This window comes from Hipposideros armiger, unplaced genomic scaffold (genome assembly GCF_001890085.2).
Source record: "Hipposideros armiger isolate ML-2016 unplaced genomic scaffold, ASM189008v1 scaffold_755, whole genome shotgun sequence".
NCBI classification, from domain to species: Eukaryota; Metazoa; Chordata; class Mammalia; order Chiroptera; family Hipposideridae; genus Hipposideros; species Hipposideros armiger.
Window position 1 is genome coordinate 732,972 of NW_017732105.1, and position 22,768 is coordinate 755,739.

A 22,768-nucleotide genomic window follows, 5' to 3' on the forward strand; every position below is an offset into this window, starting at 1 on the left:
GACAGCAATTTGGAAGGTTGTGTAGAGGCTGGCAATGCGGTAACTCAATTACCTTTATGAGAAACATGAGTTCCCATCACAAAGCTGCCCTGCATCTTACATCACGGTGAGGTAGCTGGTGCATGTCGGTGCCAGCCTCTGTGATGAATGGCCAAAATTCCATTTGCCCTTTCACAACACACTTTTCTTCTCGATAGTACGCAGCCCCGGGCACACTCGTTGCAAGTGCCCTTGTGCTTTTGCTGCCTTGCCGCTTCATGTTTTTAATTTGCTGAGCATGGAGGATATCAACGATGAAAGAAGTGTACGCTGGAGAAAAGCATCAAACTGATTAATGCTGGAGGCGCATTTGTTCCCTTCCAGCCAAAGCCAGCAGGAAAAGTGGAAAGGATGAAAGGCAATTGTGACTTTATGTTTAAAAGAACCCTTTTTGCCACCCAGCAGACACCAAAGCAGCTTCGCAGCAGAAAGCCCCTGGAAGCAGTGCCAAAACTTCCATAACCGAACCATTTGGAAGGGAGTTGTATATCATGGTGACAAGCACGAGTTTGGGGCAAATCTAGCTGTGTCACTTTGGACAAGTTCTTTCCTCTTTCTGACTCTCAATTTTCTCATCTGTCAAATGGGAATTAGTATACCTTCACCATCTTTATATGACATTTGTCAGGATTAAATGACTTAGTCAATTTTCTATGTAAGTGAAACATAGCACCCAGTCCAGAATAAAGGCGCATTACAAAGTCTCTTGTCGATAATTCGGCTGATTTAATTAAAAGTAGTATTGAAAGCAGAGTGTCACTACAGATCTAACAACACGATGTAATGGCTTGACCTTAAACTTTAAGTTTAAATCCTAGCTCTACCACTTACGAGCTTTGTGAATTGGAGCCACCTACTTCACTTCTCTGAACTTGAGGGTCTTCCGCTGTAAAATGCAGATGATAACCCTACATCAGGGGCAGCTTTGAAGAAAGCACTTAGCCCAGTACCCAGCATAGAGAGGGGCAGACACTTAATACATGTTTGTTTTTCTAGCACTGTGGTTCTCAACCACATTCAAATCACCAAGAGCTCTTTTAAAAGCTTGAATGCCTAAGCTGTGTCTCCAGAGAGTAGGCTTTAATAGGTCCGAGGTGGGGCTTGGGCCTCTGTATTTTCGAAAGCTTCCTGAGGAGATTCTTATAAACAGCCAGGGCCAAGAAGTACTCCCTAGCAGATGACATAACATACTGTATTTTTATTTTATTTTGTTTTGTTTTTTATATCTGTCCCCAAGAGACTGTCCGGAATATCAGGAATTTGCGAGCACAGTCAAAAAGTCAATACACCTGCAGCTCTAAGCCTTTCATTGACTAGAAATGTGCAGCCGAGAAATGGCATGCCATTTTATTCTGGAAAAAAAGTATTCAAAGAGTCTTTTTAGAGTCCTGAGCTGGAAAGGTGGTAAGGAGTTTAGCCTAAGCCTCACACATAAAATATGGGAACTCCCAGTAGGTCGGGGATTTATATCTGGGGGTAATTCCAGGGTTTCGTCCTCCCAAGAGATATAAATTGAGGCCTTAAGAGTTTAATGTGGGGGAGGAAGAGGTGTGCTCATAATGACACCTTAGAAATCCAAGGTTGTGCTAATGCCTGGGGATAGAAAAGCATCATCTGTAATAGCAGGGGGCTGGTGCGGCGGGCTCAGTCCTTCAACTTTCCAAGATCCAAGGCTAGGTCATCGAGAACCTTCTTTCTCCCTATAGGTTTATGGTATTAGTTACCCAATAAAAGTGGGGTTAATTTTACAACCCAAGTAAAATTTAAGCCAAAAAGACTTCACCCTTACTCTAGGATTTATGAAAGTAAACATGTGGAGTGCTTGCAGGGTTTTGCAACATTAAAATTTCAGTGTCTTTATGTCAGGTATATGATATATTTGTTTGTATTGTACTCCAAGGTTACATTTCTAAGAGTTTTGCCATGCAAACTATTTTTAGGACTACACCAAAGATACTTCCCCCATCTCCACTTTCAAAATCACTATTTTAGTGAGTAGGGAGTAGAACGTAGCTGAAAATGAGTGTCTTTTAAGGATCAACCCTATTAGATTTTTTTCACATGGTTTTCTGTTATAGTGGGCTTTCTAGGTTCCCACACTGAACCCCCAAGTGGGGAAGTCCAAAGCCATAGCACTGACCACAGGCCGTTGAACAAAGTAAGAGCTTAGTAAATAATTGTCCTTTAAATAAATGCCTTTTCTGGTAATTTTAAGTATTTTCGTAATAATCATGTTACCTCCCCGTAGCACTTTTTAAAAGCTTTTACCTTATTTGATAGGATCCCCATGACTTTCACTTATAGGGTAGAGAGGTCAATTATTATCTTCATCTTACAGATGAAGGAAACCATGGCTCGGAGAGCTTGCCTAAGGATATGTGACAAACTCAGGAAGAGAATTTTGTTCTCCTGACTTTACTCTAAAGCACTTTAACTTAAAAGAAACCAAAGAGGAAAATTGCTATTTTGTTGAAACAATGTATTGATTCCAGCCAGGTTAACAGAGGAGCAATATCCAGGGTAGAAGTCGGCCCATAAGTGTGGCCTTTTGTTTGGCTGTGGTCTCTGCCTTTGAAACAGTGGGATATTGTGTACTCTGGTGTGTTGCGCTTATCATCGGCCCTTATGGGAGGTTACGGTCTCTATCCTTTGGCGCTGAACCTGCCATCTTGCATCCTAATCTCTAATCTTAGATTTCTAGCCATTTACCATCACTTTTTAGTGTCTCCTTGTGTTCAGAATAAAATCTACTTCCCCACCACCTTTTTTTTAATGCAAATTATTATTATAATTTCGAAGCCGCAAAATTTTTTGAAGACTATGTTTAAAAGTTTTAGGGGATCACGAAAGCAAGATTTCCGTTGATCTGAATTTCCTTGGCTTTAGTGACTCATTTGACATTCTCCATGGTTAGCCCGGTTCTCTCCCAGACAATGGGTCGTAGGCAGTGAGGAGCCAATAACTGGACTGCCCCTCTGGTTTCTTTCCAGCTGTACCCAGCTTCTCACCCCATAGAGATACCTAATTGACACATCAGTTGGAGTGGAACTTGTGGAAAATGCGCCCACGCCTTCGTAGCAAATGAGGCAGAAATAATCTGTGCCTAAAAAACAAAAAAACTGTAGAACATATGCCCAGATTTCCAACTCATTTCCTCTTTACTCTTACAACTACATCATCTTCCAGCCCACCACCAGCTGCGAAAATAAGAGTGTTTTCTCCGATATTTAAGGATGATTTTGTGTTTCAGAATTATTTTCTGGGGGTGAAGGGAACTTGACCAACGTGACCAACAGATGTTTTAACTGATGGATGAAACTGAGGAAAAGCCTGATTTCTTAGGCTTGAGGATACTGTGACCAACTGCGCCCCCTCGTGACTATTTAGGGCATTGCGCAGTCAGATCCAACTGTATACGTGTGTCTGTAACTGCATCTGCTCATGTCTACGCTCTGTTTTTAGAGATGAGTACGAAGAAGATGGATTCTGTCAGCCATACAGAGGGATTGCATGTGCAAGATTTATTGGCAACCGCACTGTCTATATGGAGTCTTTGCACATGCAAGGGGAAATTGAAAATCAGATCACAGGTAGGTAACACCAATGAAATTGTATTTACACTTTGAATAGCTATTTTTCTCACCAAAAGTTTTCTTGAGCTCCTCTGTTGACAGATTAGGCTAGGATAGGGGTTAGGAGCAGGACCGTAAAGAAGCTTGAGATATGATCTCTGTGGTCTGGAATTTACATTAAAATAATTTATTGAAGGTTGCTCTTAGAGGAAAAGGAAGCTTTGAAAAGCCTCACATTCATTCAGACACTCCATAAATATTACTGCGTGCTTTTGCCATACCAGAAATTGGACTGGGCACTGGGGGATAGGATGGTACAGTACGTAAGCCAGATGCGCCTCTGCCCTCATAGAGCTTACTATTAGGAAGCAGCATCATATGGACTGAAAGGGAATGAACGTCGAGTATAAAACCCTGGGTGCTAATCCCAGGATTGCCATTACTGTGACTTTAGGGAAATCTCTTCCTCTCCATGAAAACCTTGTTCTTCATCTGTGAAATGAGTAATGAGTCAAGATGATCGTTGGTCTCTTCCTGCTCTAGCTTTCTCTATGTTACCCTTCATTTTTCTGAATTTAAAGTACCTTCAATGGGAATCTAACAGTGAAGCACTTTTTAGCACACATGAGTTAGGTAGTGTAGGCTACCTTGTATGATTCTGCACACCTTTTGCACAAGGAGGGGGTTACAGCCTCCTTGTACCTCTTCCATTAGTGTAGTTATTATGCTTCTGTACTGCATAGCTTTGCAAGCCATTAAAATTGCCTTTATGAGAGTCTAATAAGGTTGCCAGCTTTAACAAACAGAAATATAGGACACCCAGTTACATTTGAATTTTAGATAAACAACAGATAAATTTTTAGTATAAGTACGTCCCAAATGTTTATCTGAAATTCAAATGTAACTGGGTGCCTTTATAGTTTGCCTGGCAACCCTAGGATTTAAGAGACAAGGACAAACCCAAGGTAGGCACACAGAACATCAAAAAGTCCAGAAACTACGTCCTCCGAGGAGTTTGAAGGAACAAAGAGGCTTCTGCAGGAGCTATTTAATATGGTGAAGCAACTATAGGAAAATGTAGTTGCCACTTGCTGAAGCCCTCAGGCTTTCAAAAGAAAGGACTCTGTGAATCCCAGAGAGCAGAAGTAGGAACGGCGGGGAGGTGCTGTTAAAGGTACATTGCAACCTAATATGAGAATGTTTTAACATATTTTTGGCTAGGTATTCACAAAAATAAATGGGAGTTTCGGTATAAATATTTGCTGACCCATTTATAATAACCCTCTCTTGGACATTTTCAATGGACATCAGCTTCCTGGAAAGTATTGCAGTTATAAAAAAAATAATCCATTTTATTTGTTTAATCCTGCATTTCCCAAATTTGTTTGGCTATGGAACCTTAGTTTCTCAAACACTATTAATATTCCACAGAATTCATGTTCTGAGGAACATACTTTGGGGAACGGTGTACCAACATGCATATAGGCTGCCTTGTGAGTAAGCTCTGTATCAATGGAGGTTTGCAAAGGGAGGCGGGTGCTCTTTTTGTACATGGAGGCCTTACTGGATATGATGTTAGGCTAAGCGACCATTAACATTCTATGATACACACTGGAACAATGGAGCTGTGCTCTTTGAGACCTTCCAAGCAAGTTGCCTCATTTTCAGAAGATGGAATAGAAAGTGTTTAAAGCCACAAAGAAATTAAACAAGTTACCCAAAGTCACCCAGCAACTATGAGGCCAAACACGATACTGAACCCTGTGATCAGGCCCAGCCACAGCATAAAGCAGGTTCTGCCCTGCAGCTGTCAGATGTTTGAGAAGCCTCACAAAACTAATAAAAAGGACCGGATGAAACACAAAGTTCTGTTGCTTTGTAGTAAAAATGAAAAATATATTGTACTTTAACCTAATTAATTCTTTTTATTAGGAAATGGTACACATGTAACTTAATCTTATTTTTTTAACTTTGTAGTCAAAATGATTTTTTTTTTCAAGCCAGTGAAAGTAAGCTGCCTAGACATCTGAAATGAATCTCTCTCTCTCTCTTGGCCTGGTCTGTTTGAGCACAGCAGATCCCTACCAGTGTGTGTTTCTATCTGATATTTGTTGACTAGATAACCAAAGATAAACCCTGGCCCCTGGGAGTTAATAACTGTGTTTGTTTTCCAGCTGCCTTCACCATGATTGGCACCTCCAGTCACTTATCTGATAAGTGCTCTCAGTTCGCCATTCCTTCCCTGTGCCACTACGCCTTCCCGTACTGTGATGACACCTCATCCGTCCCAAAGCCCCGCGACTTGTGTCGCGATGAATGTGAAATCCTGGAAAATGTCCTGTGTCAAACGGAGTACATTTTTGCAAGATCAAATCCTATGATTCTGATGAGGCTGAAACTGCCAAACTGTGAAGATCTCCCCCAGCCAGAGAGCCCTGAAGCTGCAAACTGTATCCGGATTGGAATTCCCATGGCGGATCCTATCAATAAAAGTGGGTGGCAGCCCCTGACCTTCTGTGCTGTCTGCGGGTGGGGGGAAAGCAGGCAGCGACCCCATGGAACAGTGAAATCTGGACCTTGATCCACTGTAATGATTCTCCCTGGTAGTCAGATTCCCTTCCAACAGGCTAAATGCATACCACGTGGGGGCCGAGCACTCGGCAGTGGATGAGATGCCCTGCCTGCCTTCAAGGAACTTCATCAAGATAACCATCTTAAAAATGTGGGTGCTGGTTCCTCAGTGATTTAAAAATAGAATTTCCATATGACCCAGCAATGTCACTCCTGGGTATATACTTGAATAAAAAAGAGGTGTTCAAACAAAAACTTGTACACAAGTGTTCATAACAGCTCCGTTCACAGTAGCTAAAAGGTGAAAGCCTCCCAAGTACCCATCGGTAGATGTGTGGATAAACAAACTGTGGTATATCTACATAATGAAATACTATTCATTCATTAAAAAGAATAAAATCCTGTTACATGCTACTTGACTGAAACCTTTAAAACATTAAGATAGGAAAAGAAGCCAGACAACATTGTGTGATTCCATTTATATGAAATATCCAGAGTAGACAAATCCATAGAGACAGAATGCAGCTTAATGGTTGCCAGGGGCAGGGAGTACCGGGTAGTAGAGAGTTATTGTTTAATGAGACTAGAGGGTTTCCTTGTGGGATGATAGAAGTATTCTTGAATGAGATAGTGTTGAAGGTTGCCTGATATTTTGAATGTTCTAAATGCACTAGTGGTAAATTTTATGATGTGTGTATGTATTGTACCAGAATTTAAAAGGTGTGTGTGTGTGTGTGTGTGTGTGTGTGTGTGGCCTTACCTCTATCCTCTATTCCTTTACCACAATCAAGCAAAAGACGATTCCTCTGTACATTTCTCCATCTAGAATTAAACTCACTGGTAATTTTTTAGCTTCCTTTTGGTAGTTAATATTATCTTATTAGTTAAATAACTTAATGAATCTAAAATGCTTAGAACTATGCTTAGCACATAATAATAACAGTACCATCACTATTACTTTTCTTGCGATCATCTTATCATTATCCCTCCAAGTTTCAGTTTCTTTAAAGACAATTAGATTTTTGCAGTGCGTTCCAGTGACAGTCCCTGTGGTGACCTGGGAGAAGGACTTAACAGGACCTGTTTCTGTTAAGGGTGCCCAGCCCATCAGCACAGAGACGGCCTTAGCTCCTGTTAGAAACCCATAGTGTACTGCCCCTAATAGACAGTCCCTGTAAATTACAGTCTTTATCACAGGATTCATATCTAAGGCCATCCAGGCAGAAGAGGAAAGAACAAGTTAGCTTGAACCTTCCCTAGGAAATTACTCCTATGCCCCAGTTCTGATTTTTTTCTATATTTAATATTAAAACTACTTGTGGAGTCCTGGTTTTCTTCCTAAAGCATAAGCTTTCAATCCTCCCAGGAATGGAACTGCAAGGCAGGTCCTGTGTCCCAGCCCATCAAGCCAGGAGACTGCCCACATGGCCCCGGACCAGCACGGAGGACTGGGCCGTGAGGTTAATGGCACACCCTCTATCCAGAAATCGCTGGATGAGAACCCCGGCATCGCTGTTTCTTTCTCACAGGCGGGGCTTCCCTTTTGTGTTTTTCAGATCACAAGTGCTATAACAGTACAGGTGTGGACTACCGGGGGACTGTCAGTGTGACCAAATCGGGGCGCCAGTGCCAACCGTGGAATTCCCAGTACCCCCACATGCACACCTTCACCGCCCTCCGTTTCCCGGAGCTGAACGGAGGACATTCCTACTGCCGCAACCCAGGGAATCAGAAGGAAGCTCCCTGGTGCTTCACTTTGGATGAAAACTTGAAGTCTGATGTGTGTGACATCCCAGCATGCGGTAAATAGCAAGCCATTGCCTTTATTGTATTCGGTCACCTTTAGAAAGTGCCCCATTCGTCCCACGACCCTTAGGAGAATTGTGTAAAGGGCAAAGGCGTTGATCGTGTTTGTTTGATCTCAAACTATGTTTCTAGGATAGATTCACCTTGCTGGTTCTCCGTAAAACACCTTTTAGGGTGCCAGAGCACACTCTCAAGGAGTAAACTGCTTTTATTCCTACAGCCATTGTGTTCATGGGTATTACGGGCACTATTTGCTCCAGAGGCAGAGGTGAAACATCTTATCACAATCATGTAAAAAAAGACACTACCCACCATGGTCCATGACCAAGTGCACCTTTCTAGCACAACGGATGTGCTGGCAGCAGAAAGATAACCGTTTTCCCTGTGTCCTGGAGAATACCCACGAGGTAGGAGGACTCTATAGCCATTGCTCACTTATCCAGGGCAATCTGTGGGTAAACTGAGGCTTTCATGTCACCCTTTTACTGCAGAAGTATAGGAAGCAAATGAAATTCCTGAATTGGCTTGTCCCTTTTTCTAGAAAATGTTTGGAGTGGAGGAAAAAGAGAATGAAAATGTTGGTGAAACCTGGAATTTGGTACCCTTTTTAGAACTGATTCTTCTTCCTCACCCTAGTTCTCATAGATAATGTCCACTGGGTTTCCCAGGCATCGTGAGACAGCCGGGATGTCAGCTGGGAAAGCCATAACACTAAAATGGAGATAATAACATGCACCTAGGGTTTATTGTGAGAATAAATGAGTTAACTGAAAAAATCCTGTGATGTCTGGAAGATGGTAAATGTTTAATAAATATTGTCTATGATAATTAGTATATAGTCTATGTATATAGAGGGATGCTTGCTCTCAACTTGCCAAATATTGTTTGAGAGCAGCCTGCTATGGAGTAGGGGAGTTGAAAGAAGAATAAAATATGATTCGCATTACCATCACAATGCAGTGTATATGACACAATAGAAGTTAGCATAAATATTCTGGGACAAGAAAAGGAAACTATGATGTACTGAAGAGGTCCATACGAAAAAGTAATGAAAATATTAAACAGAATCTTTAGTGATGAAAATTTTGGAAACTATTATTCAACGATTTCATTCTTATGTGTTAGGTGTTACCATGTTGTCTTCTCCCGCAAACTGGTTTTACGGATGGTTGAACATGGCAAGCTGAGTTTGAGGAAGGGATGATCAGTCTCCTTTTGTCCTGCTGGGCTTTAAAATGCGTCCATATGTAGCACAAAGAACACATTATGACGTTAACGCTTCCGGAACCACCACTGGAAACCTCAAAGCAAATTAGCTTGTGTTCCTTAAATGGTTTGCACATAATCCTTTATGACTTTTCCCACATTCCATATCTAACATCAATAGGAAAGAACTAAACATAAAATGTAGGTGTATAATCATTTGCTTAGTTGCCCCATCCCTTCTCGTAAACCAGGCACAATAGGAAGATCTACAAGAGAGCCAAGGAGAAAAGTATCACTTATGAGCACCTTCCATGTGCCAGGCATGATGCTTGGGGTCTTCATAGGTGTTATTTATACTCACAGGTATTATTATTAACCCTATGTTGCTGATGAAAAAACTGAGGCTCAGAGAGCCTCTAAGTCAAGCAGCTCGTAAATGGCAGGTCTCTGACTCCACGCTCATGTCCTTGCTACTCGACTGTGCTGTCTCAGGACACTGTCCTTAAGGAGACCACACAAATTATTTTAAGGAAGAAACACACTGTTCACTCCACTCTGTGTGAATGCCACTGTCCTGTAGGTGACTTCTGACCCCTACTTTCCAACTAATGTCTGTCTGAAGTAGGGAGGTAGTTTGCTCATAAACTAGAAGATTTGTTGATAATCTGATTCAAGCTTTATTACAATTAGTTTAAGTCAAGGCTCTAAATTATACCTAAGAAGTCTTGGTTTTTATTTCACTGGCCTTCCTGAGGCAATCAGACCAAACACAGGCTCCGAGGGATGAAAGAAACTCTTCAGCCGTCTTTCCGATTGTGCGCAGAGAGAAAGATCTCCTACATCTACAAAACACCTGCCACATGTCTGCATCATTCATGCTCCGTGCTTTATGCACGCATCTCCATTTAAACCTCATAACCACACTGTGGGTAGGTGTTATTAACATGCTCCACTGAGGTTCAGAAAGGCTAAAGGACTTGTCTAACTCACACGACAGATGGGGGTGGACCTTGAACGCTCATCTATCTGCATAAGCTCTTACCAAACTCAAAGCTTATGCTCTTTTCCCAAACACTCTGCTATTCCCTCTTTAAAGACTTTTTTCTCTTTTTTTTTGGAAATAAAAGAAAGACAACAGGTTCAACCTCTGGATTCCAGTATACTAATTCCCATAATATGATATGACATCAAGAAAATGTTCCCTTGCTGATGAAGAAATTCATCACAGTCTTGCTCAGTATGTTATTACAGTAGTAATCAGTGCAGTGATATTGGAAACCCTCAGAATATTTCTATCTAAATATCAGTCTGCAGAGGACATAGTTAAAATTCTGAGGAGTGGTTAATTCTACTCATGTGAGAGATAAATTTAGATGAGATTTAAATCTAGAGATGACAAGGCAGTTTTCACCACTTATAAAAATAATTTTTTTATAGTACATTTTCACTTCATTTTGAAAGAAAACAGTTCCTCTTGAATTGTTCAGGCCAAGCCACAAATACGTCCATTAGAGGAACAGGGGATCCTTGACATATGATTAATAAGAAGCTGCTGAGAGGCCAGTGGCTTCCCAGTGTGAGAATTAGAGAGCAGGCCAGCATCAGCCATTGTCCCAACACAAGGCTTCTCATCATTGTTATTCGATAGCCAACCTCTAACAAAATAATCATAATAGAATCCTCCTTTATGACACTTCTTTAGAGCATTTGATTTTTTTTTCTCATTTCATCCTTATCAAAATCGTGAAGGATAAAGTAGGAATTTCCTGCCATGTTTTACCATGTGAGAAAACCAAGGAAGACCCACGGGAGTGGTAGGACTTATCCAAGATCACAAATTAATTCATAGAAACCACATCTTCTATCTCTAGGGCCACTCACTTCTCTTTCTTCTATACCAGTGATTCTCAAACAGGGGAACTTTTGCCTTCCAGGGAACATTTGGCAATGTCTGGAGAGACTCTGATCCTCACAGCAAGGGGGGGTTGGCCTCAATTGGGTAAAGGCCAGGGACGCTACCAATCACCCCAGAATACACAGAACAATCCTCACAAACAATTTTCCAGCCCAAAATGTCAATAGTGCCAGGGTTGAGGAACCCTGAGGCAGGATTGGAATTATACAATTTACACTGTAAATATAGTATATTGTATATATTGTATACATTATACAATTTAGATTATAGAATAATAATATTAAGCAGCAGTTACCATTTATTGAGTGCTTACAATGAGCTAAAGACGATGCTGAGTTTTTTATGCATTATCTCGTTTATAATAGTTCAATAACCCTATGAGTTGTGTTTTATTCTATCCAAGAAAAGAAACCTGAGATTTAGAGAGGTTAAGTAATTTGTCCAAGGCCACATGGCTAATAAGAAGTGGATCCAGGACTCAAACCTATAGCCAATCTTTTAAACTCTGTGATTTATGTATGTATGTGAGTGTGTATGTGTTTGTGTAAATAGATGGATAGATGAATAGATAGATAAAAAGAGATGGTAGATGATAGATAGATAGATAGATAGATAGATAGATATTGAGAATAACTTCATCTTACAATTAGTTGCAAGCTTGTGGGGCAGATTTGAAATGAGCCTTTTCCACCTCCCTCCCAAATGGGATGGAGTCTCATGGGAATGTTCCTGCATTCTTTAGTTAAGTCAAAGTTAAGGAGGTTTCAAAATCTCCATGGGGTTTCTCATTTTCCTAGTGATAACTTTTGTTTTTCTTTCAACTTAGTAAGGCTAAAAGAAGTATAGGCCTAATTAAAAGCAGAATGTGAGCATTTGTTGTACTTTCTAGAATAAAGGCACTTGAGAACAGTCTGCCACAGATCATTTTATCTGTGAACTTTCACTTTAAGTCAGGACATAAAATTAAACACAACCAAATATGTCTGCTGTGAATTCTGGGAATTGGCTCAGCTAGGATGATGCGCATGTGCCCAGGCAGTGCTTGGAAAAAGTGAAAAGACAGAAGATGGTTTGCGGAAGACCTGACCTCCCAGCCTGCCTGTCTTTTCTTTCTTATCCCAGGCGTCTAACACTTAGAATGATGAATTATTTATCTACTGTCACTGACTGAAACCAATATGTGTTGAGCTTCTACCGTGCTTCAGACTTAGCAAACAAGCTCGATCAGACCATGCCCTTGTGTAGCTTACAATCTAGTGGAAGAATCAGATGAAACAAATACAAATCACATTAAGCACTGTCGCATAGCTCCCAACATTTCTGTGTGCTGTTATGTGCTTTGCATTTTAATGATGACTGTTGTTCTTTGAATACTGTGCTAGGTTTTTTATCCCAGCATCTGGCCCATGGCTTAGTTGATGACCAACAAAATATGTTGAAATAATTAATCCTCATAACAACCATAAGATAAAGGTTTCAGCTCCATTTTACTGATGGAGAAGCTGAGGCAACGTTGTTTTATTTTGTTTTGTTTCATTTTTTTATTAGTTTCAGGTGTACAAAACAATGTAATAGTTAGACATTTACACCCCTCACAAAGTGACAACCCCCCCGACACCGTATATAGCTATTACAATTCGTTTGACTCTATTTCCTATGCTGTACTCCATATCCCATGACTAATATATATATATATATATATATATATATAAAATTATAGTTGACATTGAGTATTATTCAGCTTCAGGTGTACACCACAGTGGTCAGGCATCTACACTGTTCATGAAGTGGTCCCGAATAAACGTTGTTTTTGCTAAAGCCAAGATTCCAATCAGGTTCACAGGATTCTAGGTCCAGTCCTCTGCCCACCGTGCCACAACTCCTGAAAGAAAAAATTTCTAGATTACTTGGAGGAATAAACATTCCTTTATCATGTTCCTCTTCCCTTTGATTATGAAATCTCTAGGTCTTTGGGGCACTGTCCATTGATATTCGTATTCTCAGGTCCTTGGGTACAGGAATGGAACCCCCCACCACAAAGACATCCTTCTGAGAGAAGCCAGGGTGCTTGACTTAGTCTCAGCCCTGCTGTGGACCAGCTCCCCCAGCAGCCCCAATCAGGCCCCGCAGTGTTTGCCCTGTTCCCGTTAAGTCCCAGCTCTCCTCCCTTCCCGGCAGCCCCAAGTCCCCAGTCCTCAGAATTGGCCATCTTCCCTGAGATCCTGCCTGCAAACCTTCATCCCCCACACTTTCACCTCTAGTCACTGTGGCCACCTTCCAAGCTAAATACTGTGGGTTGGGTGGAAACTAAGTTGAAAAAGAAACATTTGCCTAGGTTCCTTCCAACTGGCACCTAGGCACACCTCCCAGGTTCACAGTTTCACTGTAGCCCTTATCATTGCTTTTCTACGAAGCTCTGGGGGGCAGCACTGTGGAAAGTCTACTTCCCTGAGAGCTCCCTTTGCAATGATCTAGCGATTTTGTTTTGGCTGTATTCGAGCACATGACTTATGTTCTTTCTCCCCTACTAATTGAGATCCCGTCTTTCTTTCTTTCTTGAGTTGTATGGAAAGGCAGAATCTTGATTGCATTGGTGTTCTTATCTTCAGACTTTGGCTCTTTAGTTTATTCTAGATCAAGTCCTGAGAGGCCACATTTCTTCCAGTCACCAGGCCAGCACGTCTGCTTCGCCTCTAAGTAAAGGTTCCTCCCACTCCCAAACAATCAAAACATCCAAGGAGTACCATTGTTTCTAGTCCTAAACCAGCTCCACTGAAGAGTACCCACTGATAAGAAAAGTAGGGAGCGTTTGGGTGCCATGTGGAGTTTTCGTACCTGGCCTGTTGCTTTTGTACTTCCTTTTAAGTCTCTGCCTTACAGCAGTTTGCCAAAGGGCACGCTGCCCAGTCCTGTGCCTAAATAGCTCTGACTTGTCCCATAACCTTGCAAACGCCCGCCCCGGGTTCTGCTTTGTCACAAACCATTTTCTACAATGTGGTGGTTTACAGTTCGGGGCAAGGCAGATGTTTTCCAGATTGCGAACACTGCAGTTTTTAACTCACTCTGTCAGCAGCCTTCTCCCATATTTCATAGAAGACCTGTTGTAAGGCAATTTGTCTTTCAGCCATTTCTTCAAACCAAAATTGAACATTACAGTGAATTGGATGGTGGGGAGGGGGATAGGAGGAAGGGATAGAGCACGGCTTTGTATAGGTTGAAGCTTTCCGGAAGAGTTATTTTTATACTACAGAGATTTTCAAGATGTACTTTGGTCTTCAGTCTTTATACATTTTCAACAAAGTAAAGAACAATAGGTACCCAACACTTCTAACTAAGTCATGTTCCCTAAACACTTTTAACCATAAAATAATTTTCTCTCAAAGGCTTTTTTATGGTGTCCAGTATATACTGAGTCTTTACCCAGTGTGTCAGCTACTCTAGCAATAAGCTTTTGGAGTCTCTCAATTCCTTGAGCTAACCACCATGTCAATATGAAGTGCTTCTTGTCATATTAACCCTTTCGTGACAGAATTCTGATATAACACCACAATGATTGTTGTTATTGGCTTTGTATCAGCCGAGTTTCTGGCAGGAAGCAAAAGGCACAAGCAAACAGACTAAGGAGAATTTTATAAAGAGACTGTTTGTAATGGTGTTGGCAGAATTAGAGGAAGCCAATAAGATGCATGACCTGGGGCTCACAGGAGTGGGAGGCCTTACCACCCTGCGCCTGGAGAGTTAAGGGAAGAATCAGTTACCTCACCCCGTCAGGTGTAGGTGAGGCTGAGGAGAGGGCTGTCCAATGCATGCCGTGGCCATTGGTAGAGGGATGCAGGCAAGCCAGCAAGGAGGAAGCCAGAGGAACAAACTCATCCCCATACTCTCTCCTTGCCCCAGGCAGTTCTTCTTATCCTGCCAATGACTCTCATTGGCTGAACCCTACTGAAATCCAGAGGACAAGGGTGCCCATTTGTTAGACACAGAGAGGCCAGCCTCAGCATAGTGCCTGGTACATAAGGACTGAGACTGAATCTGGTGGGCTGACGACACTCAGCTTTAAAGCACTTGCTTTGTAAGAGAGCCCCAAGGTCTGCAGGTATGTCAACTCAGCTTACAAAGTTAGAGAATCTTGGGAGGAACTTAGAAATCACCCAGCCTCTGCTTGAGCATTGTCAGAGACCTCCAGAGATAGGGACATCTCTCTACCCCAAAGTAGTTATGGGATGGCTCCGACTGCTCAAAATTTGCCTTTCTAAGCCAGAAACCAAGACTTGGATGTGAAATCTCCCAATTAAAAAAAAAAAATGTTGGCCACTAATTTGAACAACAACAACAAAAAAAAAACTGATAAGGAACAAGCCTATGTCCTGGATCTAGTTTGTAACCTCTGGCTTAATTTCTTATCCAGATCTGAAGACATCTTTCATTTGATTTTCTCTTTGATCTAAAGAACGTGTAGCTCCTCCAACCTTTCCTTACCCACCCTCTTCCTCTGGGTGTTTCTTATTCTTCAAAGACCTTACAAACATGATTCGAACAGTAGAAGACACCTTTTGATGTCTTTTAACCAGAACAGGTAGCAGAGGACCATCATGTTCTTTATCAGGACTCAGTATTGTCAGTGAAGGATATTTTGTTGCTATAAGTGCCATATATGAAAAAAATTTTGAACAGTTTTATTATGCTGTTGCTGGGTCCAGTTAAGCCTTCAAGTCTTCACTAAAACTGATTAGGCTTTTGTTTATTTGGGTGGGCGGTTATATAAAAAATTATTTAGTAGATTTGCTTAATCATGGATTTTTCTAGGCAAGGTCTTTAACCTAACTGCAAGGTATAATATTTGTTTGTAAAATTTTAACTGTTGGTTTTGGGTCATTATTTAGCATGTTGTGTATGATCATCTAAAATTTTATTTCTATAGTCAGGTATCTTTCCTAGATTCAGGCCATTTTCAAGTTTGAAACATGTCATTATCAAGTAGTTGATGGTAATGCTGAACAGACAGGTTTCTTCAAATATAGCCCTCTATAATTTTATGTGATTTGCCGATTAGTACTATTAGGGTATAGACATATGGTGACTTACACATATATCTAATGATATTGTTATTTAGCCATCCATCGCCTGTCCATAAGGAAAAGTGATTGATCTACCATTCTAAAATAATCCCATAAAAAATGAAAAAGATTTAATTTTATAAAACCAATTGAATTTTGGCACTTAAATATTAGCACAGTTAAAATCTGGGCAAAGGACTTAAATAGACATTTCTCCAAAGAAGATATACAAATGGCAGTGAGCATATGAAAAAATGTTCAATATCACTAGTCATTAAAGAAATTCAAATAAAAACCAAATGAGTTATCACCTCACACCCATTTGGATGCTCACTATCAAAAAAGAAAAAGAAAATAGCAAATGTTAGCGAAGATGTGGAGAAATTAGAATTGTTTTGCCCTATTGGTGGAAAGCAAAATGGGGTAGCTGCTTTAGAAAACAGTATGGATGTTCCTCAAAAAATTAAAATTAGAATTACCATATGATCTAGCATTCTCACTTCTGGTAGATATCCAAAAGAACTGAAAGCAGGATCTCAAAGAGATATATGCACAACCATGTTCACTGCAGCATTATTCACAGTAGCTAAGAGGTGGAGGCAAACCAAATGCCCACAATGGATGAATGGATAAAGAAAATATGGTACATACGTACAATGGAACATTATTCAGGCTTAAAAAGGAAAGAAATCCTGTCATATGCAACAACATGGATAAATGTAGGGGACATTATACTGAGTGAAATAACCCAATCATAAACAGACAAATATTGTATGATTCCACTTATATGAGTTATCTAATGTAGTCATATTCATAGAAACAAAGTAGAATAATGGTTTCCAGGGGCTGGAGGGAGGGGGAAATGGGGAGTTGTTCAATGAGTATAGAGGTTCAGGTCACAAGATGAAAAAGTTCTGGAGATCTGTTGTACAACAATGTGAATATTCTTTTTTTTTTTTTTAAAGATTTTTATTGGGCTATTGGGGGGAAGGGAACAGTGCTGGGGAATTGGGGGAAGCGGAACAGACAAGTTGCTTTCGTTTTGTTCTTCAGTCTAGTTGTGGAGGACGTTGCTTCACTGGCCCAAGTTGGCACCATCATTGTGCTCTTCCCGGGTGAGGTAGATCAGTCGCTGGCTTCTGGACGGCCGCTCACTGCGGCTGCTGGCCGCTCACGCTGGCTGCTGGCCACTCACACTGGCCGCTCACGCTGGCTGCTGGCTACACACAGTAGCCCATGGCAACCCACTGCCACAGGGGCTGCAGACTACGCCGTCGCAGGCGACTCATGGCAACCCAGCTCTAGGTTGAGCTGTTGTTCAGCATCTTAGCTGTGGAGGGTAGTGTCACTGACCCTCATATGTGGGATCCGAACACGGGGCCCTCTGGCGTCCCAGACCAGTTCTTAACCATTGCGCCACTCGGCCGGCCCACAATGTGAATATTCTTAACACTACTCTATGCTCTAAAAGTTAAGATGGTAGACTTTGTTATGTGTTTTGTACCATAACCAAAATTTTTTAAATTAAAAAGAAAAGATTAGCCCAACTCTTTCTTTTTATAGATAAAACTGAGGCCCTGAGAATTTATAGAAACTTTTAGTGAATTCACGTGGGTTCCAGTTACTAAGAGTTTTCTCAAGTGTTCACAAGAGTTACTGTCCCCTGGTTATTGTGTTTAAAACATTTTCCGAAGAGAAAATGTATATGGCCTAGCAGAGTCTTATTTTAAGAATTCATTTGAGAATATATAAGGCAATAGATCATCTACTTAGTATTTCCATCATTAAATCAAGAGAATGAATGTTTGGGCCCAGCATGACAACTGAAGACCTAATTACCACCATTTCTCCTTTGGCTTCCAGGCATATGTTTAAATATCACTGGTGCAGTCCCCTATCTGCTACAGACCCACTTATTTTATAATTTCCAAATAATAAATGGTAGTAATTGCTGTTCATTTTCTATGGTTTTTAAATTTTCTCAGACAAGATCATAATTTAACTTGTTTAATTTCCTTTGAATTGTAAAGTTCTCTTAAGATTTTTTCCCACCTTTACAATATTTCAGATCTGAGCATTTTCTTGTTTTAACTCAAAGCCATATCTTGGATGATGTTTCATTTTATAAAAGCACCTCTTATATAAGAAAGCACCTGTACCTTGCTTTAAGCCCAGGATAAGAAAGGAGTCTTTTCTCTGTTATATTTACTTACTAATCAAAGTATGGAATATCACTGTAGAAGTAAAACAGGAATGTCAGATGTGAACTGTGATACCAAATTGTTGATTTTTAAAAGGAAATTCATCATATGACCCAGACTAAATTGTTGGTTTCAAAAATCCCAAGCATCTAACTTGATGTAACTAATATGTGCATTTAACTTTTTAACAGTTATTCCAAAGTATTAAAAATCTTCACCATTCTAATATTCAGCCAATTTTCTTTGTAATGAATTGGAGGTGTCCATTACCCTTTAAAGTGCATAATGAGAATAATGTCCATTGTTCTAATGTGATTTTTTTTTAAGAGTATGATCTCCACTAGATATTAGCCCTCACTGAGAGAGAACCCTGGACTCTTAAGGAGAACGATGGGGAAAAAAAATTCCATATAGTATTCTGATTTTTATTAGAAATATAATTTTAAAAGCATGAAAGCATTGAAGGCAATCACTCTCTAGCTCTGTCACATTATTTATTCTTCTTCAGCCTCAATTTTTCTGTCTAAAATCAAGATAACACCAAGTACCGGGTTAAAATGATGAATAAAAATAATAAGATATTTAAAATGTTAGTTAAATATCCTGGGCAAATGTTAGTTTTCTAATTTTTCATGAGTAACATTAGTTGTTCTCGAGAATGTTTTTATATTAAAGTTTTTTGAGCCAGACACTGACTCCCTTTCTGGCCAAACTGCAGAGCTGTGTGGGGGAAGTAAGCCTGTTGTATCGCAGACTTACAATAGGCCTGAGTTTGCTCTCTGTCACTTCCAACATGACCATGTATTGTTCTGCTTTGATTATTTCACTTGGCAAGAAGACATTGTGCTCGTTTGCATATCCTCAGTATAATCAGAAGGAGCCAAGTTTGACTGTGTTTAAAGGATTTAGCTTCTTGAAGTTTGTTCTCCTGTGGACCTACAGGGGGATTTGTCTCAGACCTCCCGTTTTTACAATCAAGCATTCCGTGAATAATCTGATACAGAATGAGTTCAGAATAGACTCCTTTGTTTGCCAGACAGGTGAGAGCCCTACTCTCTCTTATTGCGAAAAAGCTGGGCCAGAAAAATGACTCGAGTTACATTAGTACTAAATTAGCCTCATTCCTTTTGTAATTGTTAACCCCCATAATGATTTCACTGAAAATCCAAGAATAACAATAGGGCTTTCCCCACTTAGGGTACCGAGAAATTCGAAAGTGTTTTATAATGTTACTAATAATCATAGCACCCAACAACTGTGTGACAGTTTTCAATTTTCCGAGGTTCTTTCATGAACGTGATACCAAATAAGATTGGTAGAGCAAGTATTCTTATTCCCCTTGAGGAAATGAGGAGATGGAGGCCAGAGAGGTTGTTTCTCACTGAAGATGATTTAGAATTCCCAGCCCAAAGATTTTATCCTGAATCCTTTCCTCCTCTAAGGGTAAGGGGTAAACATTGTAAGTGAGATGTAACAGGTACTAGAACAGGTACTTTCCATGTTACTTCACTTATTGTGTACAGCAATTCTATGAAATAGGTATTACCATTTCCATTTTACAGATGAGTTTGCTTAGAGAAGCTAAGTACCTACTGGAGGTTACACAGATAATGACAAAGGCAATCTTTAGAGGTTCCTGACTCTAAATTTGAACTTCCTTTATTCTGCTACATTGTCTCTAAAGTGGATGAATGGATGGATGGATAGATAGATAGATAGATAGAGAGATAGATAGATAGAGAGAGAGAGATAGAGAGATGATAGATAGATGATAAATAAAAGATACATACATACATACATACATACATACATACATACATACATAGCTGGTAGGCCCTGTGGTAGACACTCTTCCATGTGATTTCTTTCTATCTACGCACCCACAGACATGCAGACACATTGTTACTAAAGAACCTGAGACCCAGCTCTGAATGACTAGAATGATTAGAATGGCCTCCCAGAGATGCCTGGGTTATATGTGTACCTGCCACAGTATATAAAGTGGGGAGTTCAAAAGTAACATATCTAGCAAAGCTTCAGGCTTATTTTCCACATTTCATACCTCCCTCATCCTTCCTACTTCCGTGAAACCAGAGAAATCCTACCGTGAGAAAACAGGTGCAAAACAACAGCCATTCTCTAATTCCTGGCAGTGTAGTGGAGTAGCTAGCGCAGGAGGTGAGATGCAAGACCAACAGGGGCAGGATCCCAGCTTTTGAATTCCTAGCTCCATGTCTTTGGGCAAGTTACTTATTGGCTCTACCTTTCAGCTTCCTCACTTAGGAAAATGGAGACACGGATGGGGCTATCTCAGGGGGCTCATTAGGAGGATTAAATGAATGAGTTCATGAAACATGCTTAGAACAGTGCCTGGCGTGTATCAGTAGTAATAGCTAACACGATTTTGTGCCAGTAGAAAATATTCAATAAATATTAAAACTTATTTTTGTTATACTCAATAAGCAGATTTTACCCCTCCCCAAATCCCTCTGAGGGTTAACCACCCCCCATAAACGTGCGTGCGTGCGCGCGCGCGCGCACACACACACACACACACACACACACACACACACACACACACATAACGCAGTCTCAGCATCCAGGTTTGGGTACTCCTTCCCTAACTTGTGTTGAGTCTGTTTATTGGGGGCTGGGGGGGTGGGGGGAAGGCGATGTGATTAATTGCTGCTCTATCTCACTGAACAACAGGTTCTCAAAGTGTGCGCAAGTAAAAACTGTGCATAGTCTATTCCTGTTTACATGTACTAGGGAAGCTCACTATTTAAAGGGACACTTGGGGTCTCTTCGCCACTCTCTGCATACTTAAAGCATTTCTAACAGCATACTGTAATTATCTTGTCTCTGTTTTCCTTACCAGACCATGAGCAAAGGAATGTCATATTTAATTTTATATTCCCGGTGCCTAGACTCACGCGTGGCAGTAGTAGCTTTTGCTTATTGACTTACTGAACAAGTGAGAGGATAATTCTTTTGTTAAGTAAATAATCATCTCTGGATTTTATGTCAACCTGAATTTTCACACTTTGGATTTTCTTAAAGCAAGATAGCTGATGAGGTTGTTGGTGATCAGTGTATGTCTTATGTAAACTTCTCTAATTACTGTCCCCTAATTCGTTTGTTTTGCCAGTCAAATAATTCATTCGTGATAACATATGCCCAAAGTATTTCATTTTAAAGGTCAGACTCAAACCGATAAAAAGAAAAGCATGTCTCATGTCCTTCTATATGTATTATATTCTTTTCCAAGCAATGGAAGGTACAGTGGACATATAAGATTTCAAAAAAATACACTTCAAAGTGTTAGCACTCATAATTATTGGGTTCACATGAAACCATTTAAGAAGAATTCTTAGGTTTCAAGCAAGTATCAAGTTATACAGCAATGCTGTACTGGAGGGAATTATAGACACCATCCAAAACAGATACTTGACTTTTGTGAATGAGAAAAAGAGAGGCCCAGAGAGATGAATATTTTGTTCCAGGTCACACAGGTCATCAGAGACTAAGCTGGCCCGGACTTAAGGTCCCCATATTCTCAGGCCAGTGGGATGAAGGACACGGAGGCCAAGATTCTTTAGTGATGTTGATTCTGGAAGATGCAGGACTGGGCCTGTACGTCCAAACAAGCCAAGACAATGGCACGATTTCTGGAATACCATGTCATGGTGACTGATCTGGGCTGGCGGCCAATGGAAGAAGAGCCCTGTGGTCTATGTTAATGCTCTTGGATGTATACAGTCCGTTCACATGGCGTTAAACTTTTAAGGTGTTAGAGAAATGCAGGGCTGACGCTAGAGAGAGGCCGCATCAGAGCGGGACCCACACAGATGCAAAGTCCTTATAATTTCCCTCTGCAATTTTTAAACGTTTGAACTTTAAACTTTTAAACTTCAATAAATTATGTTGAAGGTTTGATAGAAACAAATTGTAATAAGCAACGGTTCTTTTTTTTTTTTCTCACAGTGGATGTGTGTGTATAAAAGAATAGGAGGTCATTTAAAATTATGCAATGTAATCTTATACATGTTATTTGAACTAGTGTAACTTTTGTTCTTTTTTTTTATGTCTGCACCCAGATTCGAAGGACTCCAAGGAGAAGAATAAAATGGAAATCCTGTACATTTTAGTGCCAAGTGTTGCGATTCCTCTGGCCATTGCTTTGCTCTTCTTCTTCATTTGTGTCTGCCGCAATAATCAGAAGTCGTCATCACCGCCTGTCCAGAGACAACCGAAACACGTCAGAGGTCAAAATGTAGAGATGTCAATGCTGAATGCATATAAGCCCAAGGTAAAATTACCAGTACGGAGCTGCAGTGATTCTATAGGCCTTAAGTTAAAACAAACTTATAACGCTCCCCAGCTTAGAAATCAAATGATACA

General features: G+C 40.5%; 1 protein-coding gene across 3 annotated transcripts in view; it reads left to right on the top strand.

Annotated features, from left to right (window-relative positions):
- Nucleotides 1-22,768, top strand: part of ROR1 (receptor tyrosine kinase like orphan receptor 1) — a 393,156-nt gene that overhangs the window by 351,005 nt on the left and 19,383 nt on the right. For all 3 annotated transcript variants that reach the window (XM_019628204.1, XM_019628205.1, XM_019628206.1), the window contains exons 5-8: nt 3,502-3,629; nt 5,786-6,103; nt 7,739-7,984; nt 22,465-22,676. In XM_019628204.1, the coding sequence (XP_019483749.1) occupies nt 3,502-3,629; nt 5,786-6,103; nt 7,739-7,984; nt 22,465-22,676 (904 nt within the window). The remainder of the gene's footprint in view (nt 1-3,501; nt 3,630-5,785; nt 6,104-7,738; nt 7,985-22,464; nt 22,677-22,768) is intronic.